This window comes from Lepidochelys kempii, chromosome 1 (genome assembly GCF_965140285.1).
Source record: "Lepidochelys kempii isolate rLepKem1 chromosome 1, rLepKem1.hap1, whole genome shotgun sequence".
NCBI lineage: Eukaryota > Metazoa > Chordata > Testudines > Cheloniidae > Lepidochelys > Lepidochelys kempii.
The window spans coordinates 352,602,760-352,623,363 of record NC_136380.1 but is presented as its reverse complement, the minus strand read 5'-3'; the positions used below and the strand labels follow the sequence as shown (position 1 = coordinate 352,623,363).

Here is a 20,604-nt window from a genome sequence, read left to right as displayed (position 1 = left end):
TGCCAGAGCATGGCATGGGGGCAAGGCATCTTGCTCCTTGTGCCTCCAGCCCCACTCCCCCTTCCCTACCCCTCTCCTGCAGCTGCTGTCACCCTGTGAGGCTTTGGGGGCAACCTGGGGACTCTACTCCCTGCCCGCTCTGCATGCAGCCCCCCATGGACTCAATGGCTGAGGAAGGGCCCTGGATGCAGAGCGGAGGGTCCCCCTCAGGGGCCTGAGAATGTATATGCTGGTTTGTACTTTACAGACTCTCTCGGATCCAGACTCCCTCTGCCAGGGTCCTTTTTGAGTGAGGCAGGGTGGACACTTGCTTGAGGCCACAAAGGGAGGCAAGGGCAGGCACAGAACCCAGGTGTCCTGGCTCTCAGTGGCAGGACTCCTACCCCAGCAGCCACCAGGCTCCCCACTGGTTATTTCAGCTCAAGCAAGAAGACAGATCTGTTGTACCAGGGTGGTTTATTAAGGACAGGGAGCCCCTCCTCAGGCCCCTTGTCCCAGGTAAGGTGGACATGGGGTCCACCTTGCTGAAGGAGACTGCCCCCATAACACCACCTCACTCAGACAGGCTGAGCAGGGGAGGGGAGTCCCCTCTAACCCCGCTGCAGGGGTGGGGAAGAGCAGTATCTGTGGTCCGGCCACAAGAACGAGCAGAGGGAGATGAGGGCAGAGGACTCTTGCTTCACCCCTTGGAGGCCGCATTCTTTCCCAGTCTCGGGGGCGGAAGGTTTACCTCCCTGTGCCCCAGGGGCAGGAATCCCCATCAGGTTGCATGTAGCTGATGAGTGGGGTATAGGCTAGGAAGTGGGGGGCAAAGACGATGAGCAGGGGCGCAGGTTCCTAGGTGGGACTCCCTCCTGCTAGGAGAAGGTCTAGGTAGGCCCCAGGGACCAGATCCTCCTCCTGGACTCCCAGCTCCTCCATCAGCCTCCGGGCCACCCGCTCGCCGTCCTCGGGGCTCTGCTGCTCACTCAGCACCACCTGCAGAGGGCACACAGGGCTCGGGTCAGAGCAGGGTGGCAGGGAAAGCCCCTGGAGGGAGAGTAGCACTCCACCCCAGACACAGCTGCATTCCGATAGCAGGCGAGGTGACCCCTTCACAGCCTGTGGGGTGAAATGCAGGATCCAGTGCCTGGCCTGGCCCTCACTGTCGCTCACCTCCAGCTCCAGGAAATCACCCAGCCCTTCTACACGGTCCAAGTGCACACGGGTCTGTCCCACCATGTAGAGACGACGCTCCTTCTTCACCACGCCCTGTACTCCAAGCGCCTCTGACAACACAGCCTGCAGAGACATCAGGGCCGGGACAGCTCAGCCAGCTGCCCCCTCCCCCCAGTTCTCTCTCCCCCGGTCCATGAACTGATGTCCCTATGACACTGCCTGGGGCCACCACGGGGTCAGCACGAAGGGACTGGGCCCTGGCCATCCCTCCGACCTGCCTGGGTCCCAGCCTCACCTACCAGGGAGCGTTGGACTCATCTGTTGGTCCAAGGGGCCATGGCCAGGGCCCTCGGGGTTTTCCCTGCAGCACTGTGATTCCAGGCAGGGCTGGCAGGAATCCATCTCCTCTGTGATCTGGAGCATCCCAGCAGAGGTGTGGCAGCTCTTACCACGGGGTTGGCTGCGTGGACGGGGGCAGCCAGAGTTATGGGGAGGGACTCTTACCACCAGACCCAATGGTCCAGTGGGAGGGTCTGTCCAGCACCATGCCTGCAAAGGGAAATGGTGTCCCACTGATCTACTACAATTCTCCGGACATCTCAGTGAAGTGGGGGGCGAAGCAGCACCGGCTGACATAACTGGGTTAGATTCCCAAAAGCCTTTGACAAGATCCCTCCAAAGAGGCTCATTACGTGGTGGGAAGCAAAGCTACTGTCACGGATCAGAACTGGCCCAGAGAGAGAGAAACAAAGAGCAGTGTGAAACAGGTCATTTTCATCCCGTCAGAAGATGGGAAGAGGGGCCTCACGGGTCTGTACTAGGTCCCATGTTTATTTATTACCAATCTGGAAAGGGAGTGAGCAGTGAGGTGGCAAAGTTTGCAGAGGACACAACATTCGGGACCAGAGAGGACTGTGAAAAACCAAACCCAAGCAAGCCAGGGAAAGGGCAACACTGTGGTTGATGAAATTCAGGGTCAGTAAGTGCAAAGTAATGCACATTGGAGGGGAAATTTAAACTACTCACATACCTTACAGGAATCTAATTCAACTGTACCAGCTCAAGAAAGGGGCCTAAGCATCAGTGTAGACAGTTCAATAGAGACCTCTGCTCAATCTGTGGTCAAAAAAGCACACAAGCTGTGGGGATGCACTTGGCATGGGATGAAAAGGGAGACGGAGTTCAGTCTGGTGCCTGCCTATAAATCAGGAGTGCAGCCTCATCTGGATACTGCATGCAGGACGCGCCTGCCCAGATGACACAGAAAGGACCATAGCGATCATCTAGTGTGAGCTCCTGTATAACACAGGCCATGGAACTTCCCCACATAATTCCTGTTTGAACTAGAGCAGATCTGTTAGAAAACATCCAATCACACAATGTAGGGCTGGAAAGGACCTCGAGAGGCCATCTTGTCCAGCCCCCCGCACCAAGGCAAGACCAAGTGACCCTAGAGCCCCCTGACAGGTGTTTGTTCAGCTTGTTCTTAAAACCCTCCAGTGACAGGGATTCCACAGCCTCCCTTGGGAGCCTGTTCCAGAGCTTCACTGCCCTGAGAGTCACAGAGTTTCTGCTAATATCTGACCTAACTCTCCCTTGCTGCACATTAAGCCCATTGCTGCTTGTCCTGCCTTCAGCAGATATGGAGACAATTGATCATCATTCTCTTTATACCAGCACTTGACATTTTTGTAGGCTGTCCTCAGGTCCCCTCTCAGTCTCTTTTCTCAGGACTAAACGTCCCCAGTTTGACCTTTCCCCATGGCTCAGGTTCTCTAAACCTTTCATCATTTCTGTTGCTCTCCTCTGGACTCTCTCCTGTTGGTCCCCATCTTTCCTAAAGTGTGGGGCCCAGCCCTGGACACCGTATCCAGCTGAGGCCTCCCCAGTGCCAAGCAGAGCGGGACAGTTACCTCCTGTGACTGACGTACCACCCTCCTGTTAATACGGCCCCGGGTGATATTATCCCTCTTCGCAACCACATCACATTGTTGACTTGTATTCAACCTGCGATCCACTCGAACCCCCAGCTCCTGGGCAGCAGTGCTCACACCTACCCATCATTCCCCATTTTGTGGCTGAACATTTGACTTTTCCTTCCTGAGCATAGTGCTTTGCACTTGTCTTTACTGAATTTCATCCTGGTAATTTCAGACCAGTTCTCCAACTTTGCAAGGTCATTTTGAATTCTAATCCAGCCCTCCAAAATGTTAGCAACCTCTGCCAGGTTGATGTCATCCCCAAATTTTATGAGCATCCTTTCCATCTTATTATTCAAGTCATTTATGAAGATATTGAATAGTACTGAACCCAGAATAGATAATCTCGATTTAAAAACTGCCAGTGATGGAGAATCCACTACCACCTTTGGTAAATTGTTCCAATGGTTAATGACCCTCACTGTTAAAAAGCTATGCCTCATTCCCAGTCTTTGTCTAGCTTCAACTTCTAGCCACTCAATCATGTCAGAGCTTTTTCTTCTAGACTGAACAGCCCATGAGCCCCACGTATGTAATTTACAGACTGTGATCAAGTTACCCCTTAACCTTCTCTTTATTACGATAAACACCTGTCAGGAATCGGGGCCTGCATCAGCTCCGATCTCCAGGCAACCGAATGAGCACAGCTGGCCTGATGGGCAGGAAGCGTCAGCAGACTAGCTCTCTAGCCCAGCAGCAGTTCAGTGACTGCTCAAAGATTCGCCCATGACTGTGATAGCCCCTATGATTGCTGGTTCACAGCACTGCCTCACTCCCGGTAACCTGTCTCTGAACCTGGGCTCTGACATCTGACCCCCGACTCTGGCTCTAATCATCAGGCCTCACTGGCCATAACCAGGTCTCTGAGTCTATCACTCTAAGGCAGGTTTTCTAATCCTTTAATCGTTCTCGTGGCTCTTCTCTGAACCCTCTCCAATGATCAACATCCTTCTTGAAGTGTGGGCACCAGAACAGGATTCCAGCAGCAGTTGCACCAGTGCCAAATATAGAGGTAAAATAACCGCTCTGCTCCTGCTTGAGATTCCCCTGGTTATGCACCCCAGAACCCCACTAGCTCTTCTGGATCCTGCATTGCACTGGGACCCCATGTTGAGCAGATTATCCACCACGATCCTAAATCCCTGCTTCCCAGGACAGAGTCCCCCATCCTGTAAGCGTGGCCTGCGTTGTTTGTCCGAGATGTACACGCTTACATTTAGCTGTATTAAAATGCATACTGCTTGCTTGTGCCCAGTGTACCAAGCAATCCAGACTGGTTTCAGTGACCTGTCCTCTTCATTATTGATCACCCCCCAATTTTTGTGTCATCTGCAATCTCTTTCAGCGATGATTTTATGTTTTCTTCCAGGTCACTGCTAAAAATGTTAAATAGCATAAGGCCAACTACCGATCCCTGCAGGACCCCACCAGAAACAGTCCCACTCAATGAGCCCTCATTTACAATTACACATTGAGACCTGTCAGCCAGTTTTTAATCCATTTCATGTTACTGGGCATTGCAGAACTAGAGGGGTTCACAGAAGAGAGACAAGGATGATCAAGGACTTCAACAAACTCTCACATGAAGCAAGATTGAACAGATTGGGATTGTTACCTGGGAGAAGGGACATGGTTAAAAAAAAAAAGGTCTCGAGAAGGGAGATTGTGAGTTTCCGTTCTCTGTCTCAGCACAAGAACAAGGGGTTGAGCACTGAAACTGGAAGATGGCAAATTCAAAATGGATAAAAAGAAATACTTTTCCTGCCACACAAATACAACACATGCAACTAGATTGTGGAACTCACGGCCACTGGAAGTTGGTGAGGCCAAGAGCTTCGCAAAAGTCAAAGAAGGATTGGACACAGATACGGGTAACAAGACTGTCCACTTAAAATAGTTAATGCCACAAACAATTCCGGATCGGACACTGAACATCCTATTTCAGGGCTTTAGTCAAACTAATGATTAGAGAGCAGGGTTAGATTTAATGTGAGGGCAAACTATCCCACATCTGCTACTGCAAGGTTCTTAGCCCTAGACTACATTTCAACAGTTCACATAGGTACGGCACTCTCACCCGAGTACCACAGCTAGGCTAACAGCTAAATCGACGGGAGAATTCTTCCATCGACTTAGTTGCTGTCACTTGGAGAGGTGGCCGACAGCAGGGGACTAACCCTTCCGTCACTCTAGTCTGCGTCTGTGTGTGGATGTGGTCATGCTGCTGTAGCGTTCCTAGTGTAGACATGGCCTTACTCCTTGCTTTGTGGGGTCTGGCACTGGCCACTGTTAGAAACAAACACTGGACCAGAGAAGCCTGGGGGCTTCTCCAGCCTGCTCAGACCGATGTTCCTGGGAGAAGGGCTGTGTGCACCTGTGTGCAGACGATCTCAGGCGGGGAAAGGCTCTTACCACCAGGCCTGCAGGGTCGGCTGTGGGGGAGATGGAGTAATGAGAAAGTTTGGGACCTTCAGAGTCAGGACGCTCATAAAATATCAGCTGCCCCTGGCCATCCTGAAAAGGAAACGGAGAAGGGCGTCAGCGCGGGAGGTGGCTGCTTGGTTCCCCGGCCGGCAGGCCAACAACCCACAAACTCGAGCGAGTTCAGGAGAGGCCCAGAAACGCTCTGGGGACGGAGGGAGCGACTAAGGAAGAGACGAAAGGCAGATCTGTCTGTTTGGCTCAGACATGCTGGTGGGGACCTAAGAACACCCTTGCAGTTATACAAGGGTGTGAGCCCCATCGAGCGAGCTCCAGGCCGTGTAACCAGGGGAATCGGCAGGGTAAGGCTAGAGAGTCGAGTCTGTAGGAAATGGATCTACATTAGGAGAGGTTTGCTAGTAAGTTCCTGGTTGTACAGGTGTAGCGCCCTTGGCAAACCCCGCTCCTAGTGCGGCCCAGCATACACCGGCACACGAGCGCCGCCCGCTTCCAGCCGCAAAACAAGCTAGGGAGAGAGAAGGCCCTTGATGCCAGGATAACTACAGCAGGGCTTGGGCCGATACAAAGACGCCCTCACCTCCCCGGGGCATTACATCAAGTGTGCAGCACCCAGCCAGCCCCACACTCCGCACGCCCCGCAGAACACGACAGCAGGGACCGGGGATGCATGGGAAAGGAGCTGCCAACCCCCTGGGATGGGACAGCAGGGGCCGGGAGAGGCTGTCCTCCCCGGCCACCCTGCGGGATGCGCCGAGCAGAACCCGCAGCCTGCAGAGCCAGCTCCGGGGCTGGGGATTGGGATGCAGGACGGGACAGGCTCAGGGCTGGGGGGCAGGCTCTGGGAGGGAGTTGGGGGGCAGGAGGGGACAGGCTCAGGGCTAGGGGTGGGGCTCTGGGAGGGAGTTGGGGGGCAGGAGGGGGCAGGGCTGGGAGTGGGGCTCTGAGAGGGAGATTGGGGGCAGGTTCAGGGCTGGGGCTCTGGGAGGGAGTTGAGGGCAGGAGGGAGGTGGGGGTCAGGCTCTGGGAGGGAGTTGGGGGGCAGGAAGGGGCAGGCTGGGGCTCTGGGAGGGAGTTGGGGGGCAGGAGGGGGCAGGGCTGGGGTGGGCCTCTGGGAGGCAGTTGGGGGGCAGGAGGGAGGTGGGGATCAGGCTCTGGGAGGGAGTTGGGGGGCAGGAGGGGACAGGCTGGGGGTGGGGCTCTGGGAGGGAGGTGGGGGGCAGGAGGGGACAGGCTCAGGGCTGGGGCTCTGGGAGTTTGGGGGCAGGAGGGCACAGGCTGGGGGTGGGGCTCTGGGAGGGAGTTGGGGGGCAGGAAGGGGCAGGCTGGGGCTCTGGGAGGCAGTTGGGGGGCAGGAAGGGGCAGGGCTCTGGGAGGCAGTTGGGGGGCAGGAGGGAGGTGCGGATCGGGCTCTGGGAGGGAGTTGGGGGGCAGGAGGGCAGGCTGGGGGTGGGGCTCTGGGAGGGAGGTGGGGGGCAGGAGGGCGCAGGGCTGGGGTGGGGCTCTGGGAGGGAGGTGGGGGGCAGGAGGGCGCAGGGCTGGGGTGGGGCTCTGGGAGGGAGGTGGGGGGCAGGAGGGCAGGCTGGGGGTGGGGCTCTGGGAGGGGGGTGGGGGGCAGCAGGGCAGGCTGGGGGTGGGGCACTGGGAGGGAGGTGGGGGGCAGGAGGGGGCAGGCTGGGGGTGGGGCTCTGGGAGGGAGGTGGGGGGCAGGAGGGGGCAGGCTGGGGGTGGGGAGTTGGGGGGCAGGAGGGCAGGCTGGGGGTGGGGCACTGGGAGGGAGGTGGGGGGCAGGAGGGGGCAGGCTGGGGGTGGGGCTCTGGGAGGGAGGTGGGGGGCAGGAGGGGGCAGGCTGGGGGTGGGGCTCTGGGAGGGAGTTGGGGGGCAGGAGGGCAGGCTGGGGGTGGGGAGTTGGGGGGCAGGAGGGCAGGCTGGGGGTGGGGCTCTGGGAGGGAGGTGGGGGGCAGGAGGGGGCAGGCTGGGGGTGGGGAGTTGGGGGGCAGGAGGGGGCAGGCTGGGGGTCGGGCTCTGGGAGGGAGGTGGGGGGCAGGAGGGCAGGCTGGGGCTGGGGCTCTGGGAGGGAGTTGGGGGGCAGGAGGGCAGGCTGGGGGTGGGGAGTTGGGGGGCAGGAGGGCAGGCTGGGGGTGGGGCACTGGGAGGGAGGTGGGGGGCAGGAGGGCAGGCTGGGGGTGGGGCACTGGGAGGGAGGTGGGGGGCAGGAGGGGGCAGGCTGGGGGTGGGGGCCAGGAGGGAGCTGGGGGGGCAGGAGGGGGCAGGCTGGGGGTGGGGCACTGGGAGGGAGGTGGGGGGCAGGAGGGGGCAGGCTGGGGGTGGGGAGTTGGGGGGCAGGAGGGCAGGCTGGGGGTGGGGCTCTGGGAGGGAGTTGGGGGGCAGGAGGGGGCAGGCTGGGGGTGGGGCTCTGGGAGGGAGTTGGGGGGCAGGAGGGCAGGCTGGGGGTGGGGCTCTGGGAGGGAGTTGGGGGGCAGGAGGGGGCAGGCTGGGGGTGGGGCTCTGGGAGGGAGTTGGGGGGCAGGAGGGGGCAGGCTGGGGGTGGGGCTCTGGGAGGGAGTTGGGGGGCAGGAGGGGGCAGGCTGGGGGGGGCTCTGGGAGGGAGGTGGGGGGCAGGAGGGGGCAGGCTGGGGGTGGGGCTCTGGGAGGGAGTTGGGGGGCAGGAGGGGGCAGGCTGGGGGTGGGGCTCTGGGAGGGAGTTGGGGGGCAGGAGGGGGCAGGCTGGGGGTGGGGCTCTGGGAGGGAGTTGGGGGGCAGGAGGGGGCAGGCTGGGGGGGGCTCTGGGAGGGAGGTGGGGGGCAGGAGGGGGCAGGCTGGGGGTGGGGCTCTGGGAGGGAGTTGGGGGGCAGGAGGGCAGGCTGGGGGTGGGGCTCTGGGAGGGAGTTGGGGGGCAGGAGGGGGCAGGCTGGGGGGGGCTCTGGGAGGGAGTTGGGGGGCAGGAGGGGGCAGGGTGGGGCTGGGGAGTTGGGGGGCAGGAGGGGGCAGGCTGGGGGTGGGGCTCTGGGAGGGAGTTGGGGGGCAGGAGGGGGCAGGCTGGGGGTGGGGCTCTGGGAGGGAGTTGGGGGGCAGGAGGGGGCAGGCTGGGGGGGGCTCTGGGAGGGAGGTGGGGGGCAGGAGGGGGGCACGTCTCTGGGGCCCCTTGGGGGAGGGCGGGGGCTCCACGCGCTGCCGGGTCCCGCCGCGGCCGGCCAATGGGAGCTGCGGAGGCGGCGCGCGGGGCGGGCGCGCGCGCTGACCGTTACCCCCCCCCCCCCCGGCTCGCACCCCGCAGTCGCGCAGCTTGAGGCGGCCGCGCGGCGCGCGCAGGAAGGTGTCGGTCTGGGTGAGCGCGCGGCCCGCGCCCCCGCTGAGCCGCTCGGCGACGCGCTCCGCGCGCGCCAGGTCCCGCGCGCGCGCCTTGAGCTCCACGTTCCGCGGCATCCTGCGGCGCCTCGCCCCTCCCGCGGCGCACTGGCTGCGCTGCCCTGGCCACGGCACTCTCGGTCCTGATTGGCTGTCACTGGGGCAAAGGCTCCGCGGCGATTGGCTGATTTAGGCTTCCCCTTCCGGGCTGGTCTCGCCAATCACAACGGTGAGTCCGCGAGCCTCGCTGACACCAGACCAATCGCGCTGCCAGCGGCGCCGCGAGGACAGGGCGCTGATTGGCGGAACGTGCGACCCGTGAAGGCGGCAGGCGGCGCGGCGATTGGCGGAGGCCGGCGGGGGCGGGCGGCGATTGGCGGAGGCGGAGCCGGGCCGGCGGCGATTGGCGGAGGCCGGCGGGGGCGGGCGGCGATTGGCGGAGGCAGAGCCGGGCCGGCGGCGATTGGCGGAGGCCGGCGGGGGCGGGCGGCGATTGGCGGAGGCGGAGCCGGGCCGGCGGGGCCGGCGGCGATTGGCGGAGGCCGGCGGGGGCGGGCGGCGATTGGCGGAGGCGGAGCCGGGCCGGCGGGGGCCGGCGGCGATTGGCGGAAGCCGGCGGGGGCCGGCGGCGATTGGCGGAGGCGGAGCCGGGCCGGCGGCGATTGGCGGAGGCCGGCGGGGGCGGGCGGCGATTGGCGGAGGCGGAGCCGGGCCGGCGAGGGCCGGCGGCGATTGGCGGAGGCGGAGCCGGGCCGGCGGCGATTGGCGGAAGCCGGCGGGGGCGGGCGGCGATTGGCGGAGGCGGAGCCGGGCCGGCGGCGATTGGCGGAAGCCGGCGGGGGCGGGCGGCGATTGGCGGAGCCGGGCCGGCGGCGAGCTGGAGCTGGCGATGGAGGCGGCGGCCCCCGGCGCGCGCTGCCCGGGCGATGGCGAGTGCGCGGGGCCCGGCCCCCCCCGCGGCCCCGCCGTGCCCGGCCACACCCGGCTCCGCGCCTTCCTGTGGTGCCGCGAGTTCCTGGCCGGCGCCTGGAAGCTGCTCGAGCCCGAGGAGCTCGGCATCAGCCCGGTCAGGTACCGGGGCGGGGCGGGGGTCCGGTCCGGGAGCCGGACCGGGCGGGGGGCGGGTGGGGGCAGGGCCTGGGCTGGGCGGGGCCGGGAGCGGGACCGGGTGGGGGCGGGGCCTGGGCTGGGCGGGGCCGGGAGCCGGACCGGGCGGGGCCTGGGCTGGGCGGGGCCGGGAGCGGGACCGGGTGGGGGCGGGGCCTGGGCTGGGCGGGGCCGGACCGGGCGGGGGGCGGGTGGGGGCGGGGCCTGGGCTGGGCGGGGCCGGACCGGGCGGGGGGCGGGTGGGGGCGGGGCCTGGGCTGGGCGGGGCCGGGAGCGGGACCGGGCGGGGGGCGGGTGGGGGCGGGGCCTGGGCTGAGCGGGGCCGGGAGTCGGGCCGGGCGGGGCCGGGAGCGGGACCGGGTGGGGGTGGGGGCGGGGCCGGGAGCCGACCGGACGGGTGGCGGGTGGGGGCGGGGCCTGGGCTGAGCGGGGGCGGGGCCGGGGCGGGGCCTGGCCTGGGGGGTGGTGCGCAGGAAGCGGGGTCCGGGTTGCGTCCGAGGCAGGGATCAGCCGGGTAACGGGTCTCCGAGCCAGCACTGCCGGGTAGTCATTAGGGTCCAGAGTTAACGCCGCTCTCCGAGCTCCGGGCGGGCGGGGGCCGCTTAGGGCCGAGCTGGGGGGCGCAGGAGCCGGGAGCCGGACCGGGCGGGGTGGCTGGTGGGGGGCTGGCCTGGAAGGGTTGGGCTGGGGGGGGGGTGGAGTGCAGGGAACGGGGTGCTTGGAAGCGGGGTCCGGGGTGCGTCCGAGGCAGGGATCAGCCGGGTAACGGGTCTCCGAGCCAGCACTGCCGGGTAGTCATTAGGGTCCAGAGTTAACGCCGCTCTCCGAGCTCCGGGGCGGGCGGGGGCCGCTTAGGGCCGAGCTGGGGGGCTCAGGAGCCGGGAGCCGGACCGGGCGGGGTGGCTGGTGGGGGGCTGGCCTGGAAGGGTTGGGCTGGGGGGGGTGGAGTGCAGGGAACGGGGTGCTTGGAAGCAGGGTCCGGGGTGCGTCCGAGGCAGGGATCAGCCGGGTAACGGGTCTCCGAGCCAGCACTGCCGGGTAGTCATTAGGGTCCAGAGTTAACGCCGGTCTCCGAGCTCCGGGGCGGGCTCGGGCAGACCCTGGGTCGCGCTGGCAGGTGGGCGACAGGCCTGCAGTGTTTCCAGTGACCGCGCAGCGTCTGGAGCCTGGTTGTGGGGCGAGGGGCCCACCTCTCGGGTGGGCTGTTGCTGCAGCGCCCCCAGGAAAGCTGCCTTGGCGCAGACCCCTAATGTAGATGTGCTTCACCCCCATAAAACCTGGCTTCTCATCGCCCCGGGGCTCCACTGGCGAGGGGGGAACTCACGGGCCACACGGGCCCTGTCCTTAGTTGGGCCTGGGGGTGCCTCTGCCGGGCGGAGACCTGTGCAGGGCACCCTCCCGCTCGCGGCCCTGGCTGGGTGCGGGGCAGCCGGAGCTGAGCGTCTCCGAGCGCCCGCCTGCGAGCTTTGCCCCCGCTCGGTGCCCGAGTCCCTGCTGCCAGCCCAGCCCAGCCACACGGCTCGGAGGGGCGCGAAGGTCCCAGTGCGGCTCCTGCTACCCCCCCACACCCCGGCTCCGCAGCCGTGCCCAGGCCGCGAGAGCCCTGCCCGGTCAGGGGCCAGCCTGCTGCTGCTTCCTCTGCCCCCCCGCCTCGCAGGGGCTCCTCTCTCGCATGCCCGGGGCTCCTGGGTCATCCCCTGAACGTGCCCTCGGGCCTGGTCTGGCGTAGCGCGCGCAGCTAGGCTTTGGGAAGCAGACCCGTGCCTGCCGCCCGGGGTGAGGCTGGTACAAGCCGGAGAGGAATGGAAGGGGGGTACTCCCTGTCCCCTCGCTCTGGGGCAGGCCCAGGGCCATGCTGGAGTTCCCAGCAGGGTCCTGTCCCGGGCACGGCCGCGGTCCTGTGGGGGCCTGTGCCCAGGTCTCTCCCCATGCAGGCGTAGGAGCCTGGGGCTCTGGGGCACACGCAGCCGGCCCCTCGGCCAGGGCGTGCTCAGGGGTGCTGGAGGGGCCCGGTTCACGCCCACGGCAGGATCTGGGCAGGAGCTCGCTTGTGTGGGCTGAGGCTGAACTGGCCAGGGAGGGATCCGCAAACCTTCCGGGCTGTGCCCCGTCTCCTGGCCTGCCCAGTGCTGCCCCCCAGCGCCTGGGCTGCGTCCCAGTGCACTGGGCCCCGTGGCCTCTGATCTGGGCTCTGCTTCCCTTTGCAGTGGGGGGCTCAGTAACCTGCTGTACAAATGCAGCCTCCCGGACCACATCCTGAGTGTGGGCGATGAGCCCCGGCAGGTGCTGCTGCGCGTCTACGGGGCCATTCTGCAGGTGAGGCTCCCCCGCCTGGCAGCAGGGCACAGGGGTGGGGGCGACCAGGGACCCACCGAACGGCTTCCTGCGCTGCATGCGATGGCCTGGCAGGGGTCAGTGTGTGGGTGAACTGGCCCCACCCCACCTCGTCAGCGACCGGCTCCCTGGCAGCCACGCACTGGGCCAGCTGTGCCCCCTGTCACCGGCCAGCTGTCGGGGTTATGCAGGCCTCTTCAGGGAGTGTAATCGACCCCCCCGTGGTGAGGGCCCAGGTCAGCCCTGCCCCCTCCCAGCTGTGCCAGTGCCCCGCAGCCCCCTGCCCCCCAGCTCTGCCAGTGCCCCATAGTCCCCACCTGCAGCCCCCTGCTATCCCAGCTCCGCCCCCCAGCTCTGCCAGTGACCCACAGTCCCCACTCATAGCCCCCTGCTATCCCAGCCCTGCCCCCCAGCTCTACCAGCGCCCGTAGTCCCCACCTGCAGCCCCCTGCTCTCCCAGCTCTGCCAGTGACCCACAGTCCCCACTCATAGCCCCCTTCTATCCCAGCCCTGCCCCCCAGCTCTACCAGCGCCCGTAGTCCCCACCTGCAACCCCCTGCTCTCCCAGCCCGCAGCCCCCTGCTTACCCAGCCCTGCCCCCAGCTCTGCCAGTACCCCAAAGTCCCCCCCCGCAGCCCTCTGCTATCCCAGCCCTGCCTCCGCTCTGCCAGTACCCTGGAGTCCCCACCCGCAGCCCCCTGCTCTCCCAGCCCTGCAGCACCCTCCGGGCTAGAGAAATGGCTCTGTCCAGCTTAGCTGCTGCTGGGTGCTGACTCTGGGGAGCTTTTTGCACAGGACAGCGAAGGGTTCAAGGCTGAGGGGGTTAATGCCATCCTCCCTTCTCTGGTGGGCTTCTCAGACCCTCGAGGGGCCCCTCCCATGGGTGGTGGGGGTTCCTTTGTGAGGTTCCCCATGACTGTGCACTGGGGTGGGCTGTGGATTGTGGGTTTGCTGCCTCCCCACCCTGGCATCAAGCAGCATCTTGGGGTCACTCCCCCCCATATTGTGCAGGGTTGGGGGGATCCCAGGGTCACTGCCCCACACCCTGCACAATCTGAGGGGGAGGGGCACTCAGGGTCACGGCCCTTTCCCCGACTGCACAGATTTGGGGGTGGCTGCCCCTCACCCATGCCTTCTGTCTCTGCAGGGCGTGGACTCGCTGGTTCTGGAGAGCGTGATGTTTGCCATCCTGGCAGAGCGGGCACTGGGGCCGCGGCTCTACGGGGTCTTTCCCCAGGGGCGGCTGGAGCAGTACATTCCGGTACGGGCCTCGCTGGGTGGCCTACCCTCTACCCTTCCCCCATGCAGGATGCCTGGCCCCCAACGGGCTGGCCAGAGTACCTCCCTGCCTGAGTTCAAGGGCTGGTGGGGCCCAGATGGCTGCTGTGCATGGCAGGTGCCTGGGGGTGCCCCGGCTCTGTGCCCCTCCTGGCCAGCTTGCTCCTTTGTGCTGTCGCTTGGCTCAGACCTGTGGGCTCCCGGGGGCGCTGAGAGGGCTCTGTCCCTCCGCTGGCGCTGGAGGCCCCGTGCCAGGCCAAGCGAGCCCCGGGGTCCCTGCCGCCCCCATCCCATTCCCTGGAGGCAGGTGTCTCATGCCTGCCGCGTGTCCCCAGAGCCGGCGTCTGTGCACAGAGGACCTGCAGGACCCCAACATCTCCAGGGAGATAGCGATGAAGATGTCCCGCTTCCACGGCATGGTGATGCCCTTCAACAAGGAGCCCAAGTGGCTGTTTGGGACCATGGAACGGTAACACCTGCCCTCGCACTGCTCTGGGCTACTCTGGCCTGCGGGCTGCAGGGGGGCAGCACCAGCTGTGTCCCCCTGGGGGGGCCCTTCCCCTGCAGGAATGGGGGCCTGGATTGTGCCTGGGAAGGAGTCACCTCCCATCACTTCGCAGCAATAGTTCTGAGGGGAGTGCACCCCCACCCCGATGCAGTGCTGCAGGGTCTCTGCCCATAGGTGTCCTCTGCCGTGGGGCCAGGAGGGAGAATAATGGGCCCTGTCTTGCTGTGAGTGGAGGGGTCCCTCCCCATCTCACTGCTGGGGTGGGGGACTGAGTGACAGGGTCCCTCCCCATCTCACTGCTGGGGTGGGGGACTGAGTGACGGGGTCCCTCCCCATCTCGCTGCTGCGGTGGGGGGACTGAGTGACGGGGTCCCTCCCCACCTCACTGCTCCCAGGGGAGGCAAGTGGGGGTCTCCTGGAGGAGGGGAGTGAGTGTTGGGGGATTCCCATCTCCCTGCTCCTGGGGAGGGGGTCTCCCTTGCTCCCAGGGGAGGAGGCCGGGGCCTTGGCCTGTGGCGGTGACAGGACCCTGCGCTCTAGGTACCTGAAGCAGATTGCCGAGCTCACCTTCCCTCAGGAAGCCCAGCGGAAGTTGTTCAGCCAGCTCAGAGCCTATGACCTGCAGAAGGAAGTGAGGAGCCTCAGGTGAGCGCAGGGCCCGAGGGGCCGCCATGGACACGTGGGGGCGGGGAGGGCGAACTGCCTTAGAGCCTGGGCAGAAAGGTGCCCCTCCCCCCCCAGCGCCGCAGGGGTGCCCCTCGCTGCTGCTTCCTGCTAGCTCTGCACTGCAACAGGCCCATGCGCTCACCCCCCGTCTCCCATCCGGCTCCGGCTCCCCCGCAGCCGGCTCCGGCTCCCCTCCCCGTGTCCGCGGTCAGCGCCAGTTTTCCTACCCAGAGGTGGGCGGGTCTCTGCTCGGCACCGCGAGTGGCAGAAGCTAGAAGCGTCAGAGCCTGCTCTCCTTGGGGCTCCCTCTCGCAGTGCACCCTGCTGGAGAGGCCTGGGGGAGTGGGAACGATGAAGCAGGCTGTCTACTGATGTCTCTCTCCCCTGAATTCCAGGGAGCTGCTGGAGTCCACGCCCTCCCCTGTGGTCTTCTGCCACAATGATGTGCAGGAAGGTGAGTGGCAGGGGGGTGAAATGCCCCCATTGTCTGTTGGCGGTCGCCATTGCCAGCCAGAATAGCCCAGCCTTGGGCCCACTGGGGCCTGAGCCACCACTACAGCGTGGCTCCCCTCCCCACAGCCTCTCTGGGGTTAGGTCGGGGGACCTCGCTGGCCTGAGCGCAGCTTGTCCCGGGGAGCAGCCTGAGCCCTGCCTGGGGGCCAGTCCTGCTTCGGCTCCGGGGCAGGGCTACATGGGACCTGAGGGGCTCCCCCAGCTCCGACTCCTCCACCCTGCCTGTGTCGCTTCCCCCAGCCCCTGCAGGCTCCCCAAGGTAGCTGCTCTCACCTGTCCTGCCCCTTTCCAGGGAACATCCTGCTGCTGGCTGGGCGCGAGTCACACCCCAGCGACAAGCTGATGCTGATTGACTTTGAATACAGCAGCTACAACTACAGGTGGGTGATGGGAGGTGGGGTCGGCCGTGGGGAGCAGAGCTAATGGGGGGCAGGGTGGGGTGTGGTGCCGAGCCGTAAGCTGGTGTGTATAGGACATCCACTGCCCAGCCCGGTGCTCTCCCTGGGCTGTGCGACCCACGCGGGGCTGTCAGGCCGGCTCTGAGGATGGCTGTCCAGCCTGGTGCTCTCCCTGGGCCATGCGAGGCTGTCGGGGCAGCTCTGCTGCGGATGCCCAGTGGGGTGAGGTCGGGGCCGCGAGGAGGCTGGAACCCTGTGAGCATGGAAGCTCCTAACCCCCCCTCTCCCTGCAGGGGCTTTGACATTGGCAATCACTTCTGTGAGTGGGTGTACGACTACACCCATGACACGTGGCCCTTCTACCAGGCCTCCATGGAGAACTACCCCACGCGTCAGCAGCAGGTAACGGCCGCCTGGCTGGGGGAGCCCCTGGGGAGGCCGGAGGGCGGGCGGGCAGGCAGGCAGTGAATCCAATCCTTGCCAGGCTGCTGCCCTGTGGGGTGAGGTGCTTGCGTTCTGGTTGGTGGGGCTGTAGCTGTTGGGATTGTTGCTGGGTGTTGGGCCCCTTTCTGAGCCCCCTGCCCCAGGAGCTCCCCTACTCCTCATGGGGAATTCTGTGCCAAAAACTTAAATTCTGTGCAGAATATTTTAAAATTCTGCATATTTTGTTTGTCAAAGTAACATAGTATAATCACGCCAGTTTCAGTTAATTTGGTAACTGATTTCAGAATACCTGTCAGCAATTGTCTGTAACAGTACAGACAACAAAAAACCTTCAGGAAATGTTTCTTGACAAATAGATCCTCACTAGGCATGTTAATACAGACCTTTGAGTAATTCATTTCTACTGTAATACAGAACCGGATTCCCACCCCCCTCAGAAGCAGTGCAAAGGCTGGGGAGAGACGGGGAACGGAGGAGCTGAGGGAGAAGGCAGGAGCCTGGGAATGAACCTGGAGGGTTGGTGGGTGTGGCTGGGAGAAGTATGGAACAGGGTTGTTTTGGGGCGGGGGGGGGCGAGATTGTTAGTAAGTTGGGGAGCCTCCCCCATGCAGGCCCTGGCTGACCCCTAGCCTCTTCCATTCAGCCAGGAACATCTGCCCCCGTCCCCTGTGGCCCTGTACTCCGCTCCCATTCAGCCCCTGGGTCAGTGCTGCCACCCCACCAGCTCCCGTGCCCCCACCCTAGTCTGTGCCCTCCACTAGCCCTTCTGAATCTATGTGGCCGCCCGCAGCCCTGTGTGCCCCGTGCTGCCCCCCTCCCAATATCCCATGCCTCCTCGCCTGGCCCCATGGGCAGGGCGCTGTGAGGAATGCAGCCTCTTCACCTCCCTCTCTGTAGCGGGCTGCTCCGGCCCTGGCTCAGCCGCCCTCTCTTCTGGGTCCACAACAGTTTCTGGTGCATAAAAGGGGTAACTGCAGCACCTCCCTAGCAGAATTTATAATTCTGTGGGGAGGAAAAAAAAAATCTGTGGGGGACATGAATTCTGTGCATGCGCAGTGGTGCAGAATTCCCCCAGGAGCATCCAACTCACTCTGGGCCTCGCCCAGAGGGGCAGGGAGGCAGAGCCTTGGTTTCCCCATCCTGCGTTTGGGGCCTGAGGCTGAGACTTGCTCGTCCTGCCCGCAGTTGCACTTCATCCGGCACTACCTGTGGGAGGACTCGGTGCGGTGCGGGGACACCACGCAAGAGGAGCAGGCCCGCATCGAGGAGGAGATGCTCACCGAGATCAGCCGGTGCGTGAATGACGGGGGGCGGCAAGGGGAGACCCCCACCCCTGTTTCCCCCACAGAGAGCGGGTGTAGGGGGCTGGCATGGGGGGACCCCCACCCTGCTGCCCTCCCCAAAGACAGATCTTCTCTTTAAAGAGCCCTTCAGTGCAGTCAGGCATCTGTTGCAGGCTCCTTCTCCCAGCCTTGCTGCCCAGCCTGGGGGTGCCTGAGGGGCTCTGAAAGGGGAGCCAGGTGCCCTGGGGACTGGGGAGGCTGTGCAGGCTTGGGGTGGAATCTGGGACATGGCACAGTTGGGGTCTCTCACAGCGTCTCCCCAACGGCTGCTCTCTCCCCTCAGGTTTGCTCTGGCCTCTCACTTCTTTTGGGGCCTCTGGTCCATCCTGCAGGCGAAGATCTCCACCATTGAGTTCGGCTACCTGGTGAGCACAGGGCACGGGCGACCCTGCCCCTTGGCTCCCACAGGGCACTGCCCAGGGCTGCCTGCTGAGACAGGGCATAGGTCAGGGGGCGCAGCCTGGCAGCCTGGATTCAGCGTCCTGAGGGGCGTCTCTCCTAAACTGTCCCTTTGCAGAGGACGGGAGGGACCTGCCCAGCTGAGCACTGTGGGTACCTGCTGCCTCCCTGTGCCCAGCCCTCAGTGCGACTGCACATGGGGTCCTTATGTTCTGGCTCTGCCCCCATGGCTGGGGGTCTGTGTGGGGTGATTGGGTTCCCCTGCCCCCGCAGCTGGGGGGCTCCGTGGGATGTGAAGTTACAGGGCTCCCCTGCCCCCATGGCTGGGGGGCTCTGTGGGGATCCCTGTTCTGGCCCTGCCCCCACGTCTGGGGGGCTCCATGGGATGATTGGTCTCCCCTTCCCTCATGGCTGGGGGGCTCTGAGGGGTGTGAAGTTACTGGCCTCTCCTGTCCCCATGGCTGGGGGACTCTGAGGGGATCCCTGTTTTGGCCCTTCCCCCACAGCTTGGGGGCTCCATGGGATAACTGGTCTCCCCTGTCCCCACGGCTGGGGGGCTCTGAGAAGATCCCTGTTCTTGCTCTGCACCAGCCTGATGCTGTCTCCCTGCCCAGGATTACGCGCGGTGCCGTTTCGAGGCCTACTTCCAGCAGAAGGCGCAGTGCCTGTGACCAGCCCGGCTCTGCCTGCCCCGTGCTTGCCTGCCTCCTGCCTTAGGACCCCGGCCTCGCCGTGCTGCAGACATGTGGGGCCTGGCTGGAGCAGCGGAGTGGCCCCTCCCCGGCCAAGGGACAGCAGCTGGCAAGGACCCCAAGGGACCAACGCCCCCAGACCAGCCTCCCTTGCCCCCCGGGTGGGGGCGGGGGGGATGCCCTGGCTGGCTAGTGAGCAGCGGTGGGTGCTGGGGGTCTGGCTCACTCCAGGGCAGGGATCTCCTTGCAGGGTGTTTGGGGGCAAGGCTGGGCTGTCGGGGCAGGGAAACGGTTAATGTTCCGGTTTGGGGAGTGAAGGCATGGGCTGCCCTCCCCCAGTGTGTGTTAGGATCCCCACCCTCTCCAGGGTGGGTTGTGTGGGGCCGGCTCCCCCTGTACCGCCTCTCCGCACTGCCCATTGTCAGATGGTTCTGTGTGGCCATGGGGGTCCCACTGAGCAGGGCGGCTGCAGCCTCGGTCCCCTCCCTGGGGCAGGAGGGGCTCAGCTCCCCTGGGTTCCCTTCGAGTGCACTGGGGGCTGCGCTGGGCATGTGCAGGGGTCTCCGCTCTGGGAGATGGGGCCTGGGAGCTGAATGTGCTGCACGGGCATTTGCCTCTGCCCCACGGTTCTGTCCTTGCGTCTCTGCCTCCCCTGGCCTGGGGCGCTACCCAGCTCTGCTGCCCCACCCTTCTGCCCCAGTGCCCTTCCTGCACCCCATACACCCGCTTCCTGCAGGTGTGGGGGGCTTGGGGCTCCGTGAGTGTGGGCTGCATGGGGGAGACCTGGATGCTCTGCCCCTGCCCCCGGGAGAGCCCCTCCTGCTGGCCCCTTTTCTGGAGAAGCAGGGGGAGTGTGTAGGTGTGTGGCCAGCCCGGGATGCTGCCCCCGCAGGCAGTGCTGGCCTATCTCCAGCGCCGCTCACGGGATGAAGGTGGCAGCTGCTGGCAATGGGGGATGGGCTCTAGCAGGGCCCCCTGCTCCGGCTGGGGGAGTTGGTGGGGGCCACCTCCTGCAGCCCCGCCCCAAAGCGCCTCCCCGCCTGGGCCCTGTGACCGGGGCTCTGCACTCGCTTTCTCTGCCAGCCCCCAGCATCTGCTGCCCCCTGGGAGCCGAGCCCCCGGGCGGGGCCCGCCGCTGCCTAGCGAGAGACTGTGAACTCTGCACTCAGACCAATAAATGCCTGGCACTGTCTGCCTGTGTGTGTGTGTCTGTCCCCCTCCTGCCCTGGGCACTCAGCGTCTCTGCCTGGGTCTGTCTGTCTGTCTGCAGAGCTGCGAGGGTCCCCAGGGCAGTGGGCACTGAGGCCTTGGCCTGCTTGAGGTGATGGGATCTGTGCTCCGTGGGGGGGCACGGACGCTGGCAGGGGGAGGGGAGGCTGGTGCCATCAGGCCCTTAGCATGCTTGGGAGAGGCGCAGCCCCGCCCTAATGCCCCGGCCCCGGTGGGGGCAGCGCCCTGGCCCTGGCAGTGTGGAAGTGGGGAGCGCGTTTGGAGGCGTCGCGGCCCCCGTCAGCCACGGGGCCGTGCTGGTGCTCCCCGGCTACCCGCCGGAGCGGCGTGTCCGTGTTCTGTCGCGCTGCCCCCGCCTGCCTGGGGCAGGCTCCGCAGCCATGTCCTTCTGTCCTCCCAGGCCTAGCCCTGCTGCTCCAGGCTGCATCTGTACAGCAAGGCCAAAGGCTGGGGTGCCTCCGCAGTCCGCTCTGCCTGGCCCCGTTCCCTCCCCCAGGGCTCTGCCTGGCCCCAGTGCCCTGCCTGCAGGAGCCGCTTCTGGCCGGGGCAGCCTCACCGAGCTGGCTGGAGCCTGGGCGCGCCCCTTCCTCTGCTCCTCTGCTTGGCCGGGGCCCTGCTGCTTCCGCCCTCAGCTTGGCCGAGCTGGCCCCGGGCGCCGATGGGCTGGGTCCTAGGCGGGCTCAGCTTTCCCGCTCGCTGGCTGGCAGCAGGTTACAAATAGCTCTGCCCTCCTGCCTGCTCTGAGATTCCTGTGGCGGCCCCGGCCCG

At 65.1% G+C, this 20,604-nt stretch overlaps 2 protein-coding genes across 3 annotated transcripts; one reads left to right on the top strand and one right to left on the bottom strand.

The window, feature by feature from the left end:
* Positions 1-439: 439 nt before the first annotated feature.
* On the bottom strand, positions 440-9,075 carry LOC144930134 (uncharacterized). The gene is made up of 4 exons (XM_078851220.1): positions 8,847-9,075; positions 5,550-5,651; positions 1,156-1,281; positions 440-978 (listed from the first exon to the last, which is right to left on the bottom strand). The coding sequence occupies exons 1-4, from the start codon at positions 9,000-9,002 to the stop codon at positions 838-840; spliced, it is 525 nt and encodes a 174-aa protein (XP_078707346.1). The 5' UTR covers positions 9,003-9,075; the 3' UTR covers positions 440-837.
* A 671-nt stretch (positions 9,076-9,746) lies between these two features.
* Positions 9,747-19,798, top strand: CHKB (choline kinase beta). 2 transcript variants are annotated; one of them, XM_073329048.1, is made up of 11 exons: positions 9,747-9,995; positions 12,239-12,347; positions 13,513-13,626; positions 13,979-14,112; positions 14,692-14,796; positions 15,213-15,271; positions 15,623-15,710; positions 16,022-16,130; positions 17,358-17,464; positions 17,799-17,880; positions 18,506-19,798. In XM_073329048.1, exons 1-11 carry the CDS (start codon positions 9,814-9,816, stop codon positions 18,629-18,631), a joined length of 1,215 nt encoding a protein of 404 aa, XP_073185149.1. In that variant the 5' UTR covers positions 9,747-9,813; the 3' UTR covers positions 18,632-19,798. The 2 variants fall into 2 exon arrangements, with proteins under 2 accessions (XP_073185149.1, XP_073185150.1); XM_073329049.1 differs by having other exon boundaries at positions 9,799-9,995; positions 18,529-19,798.
* The last annotated feature ends 806 nt before the right edge of the window (positions 19,799-20,604 follow it).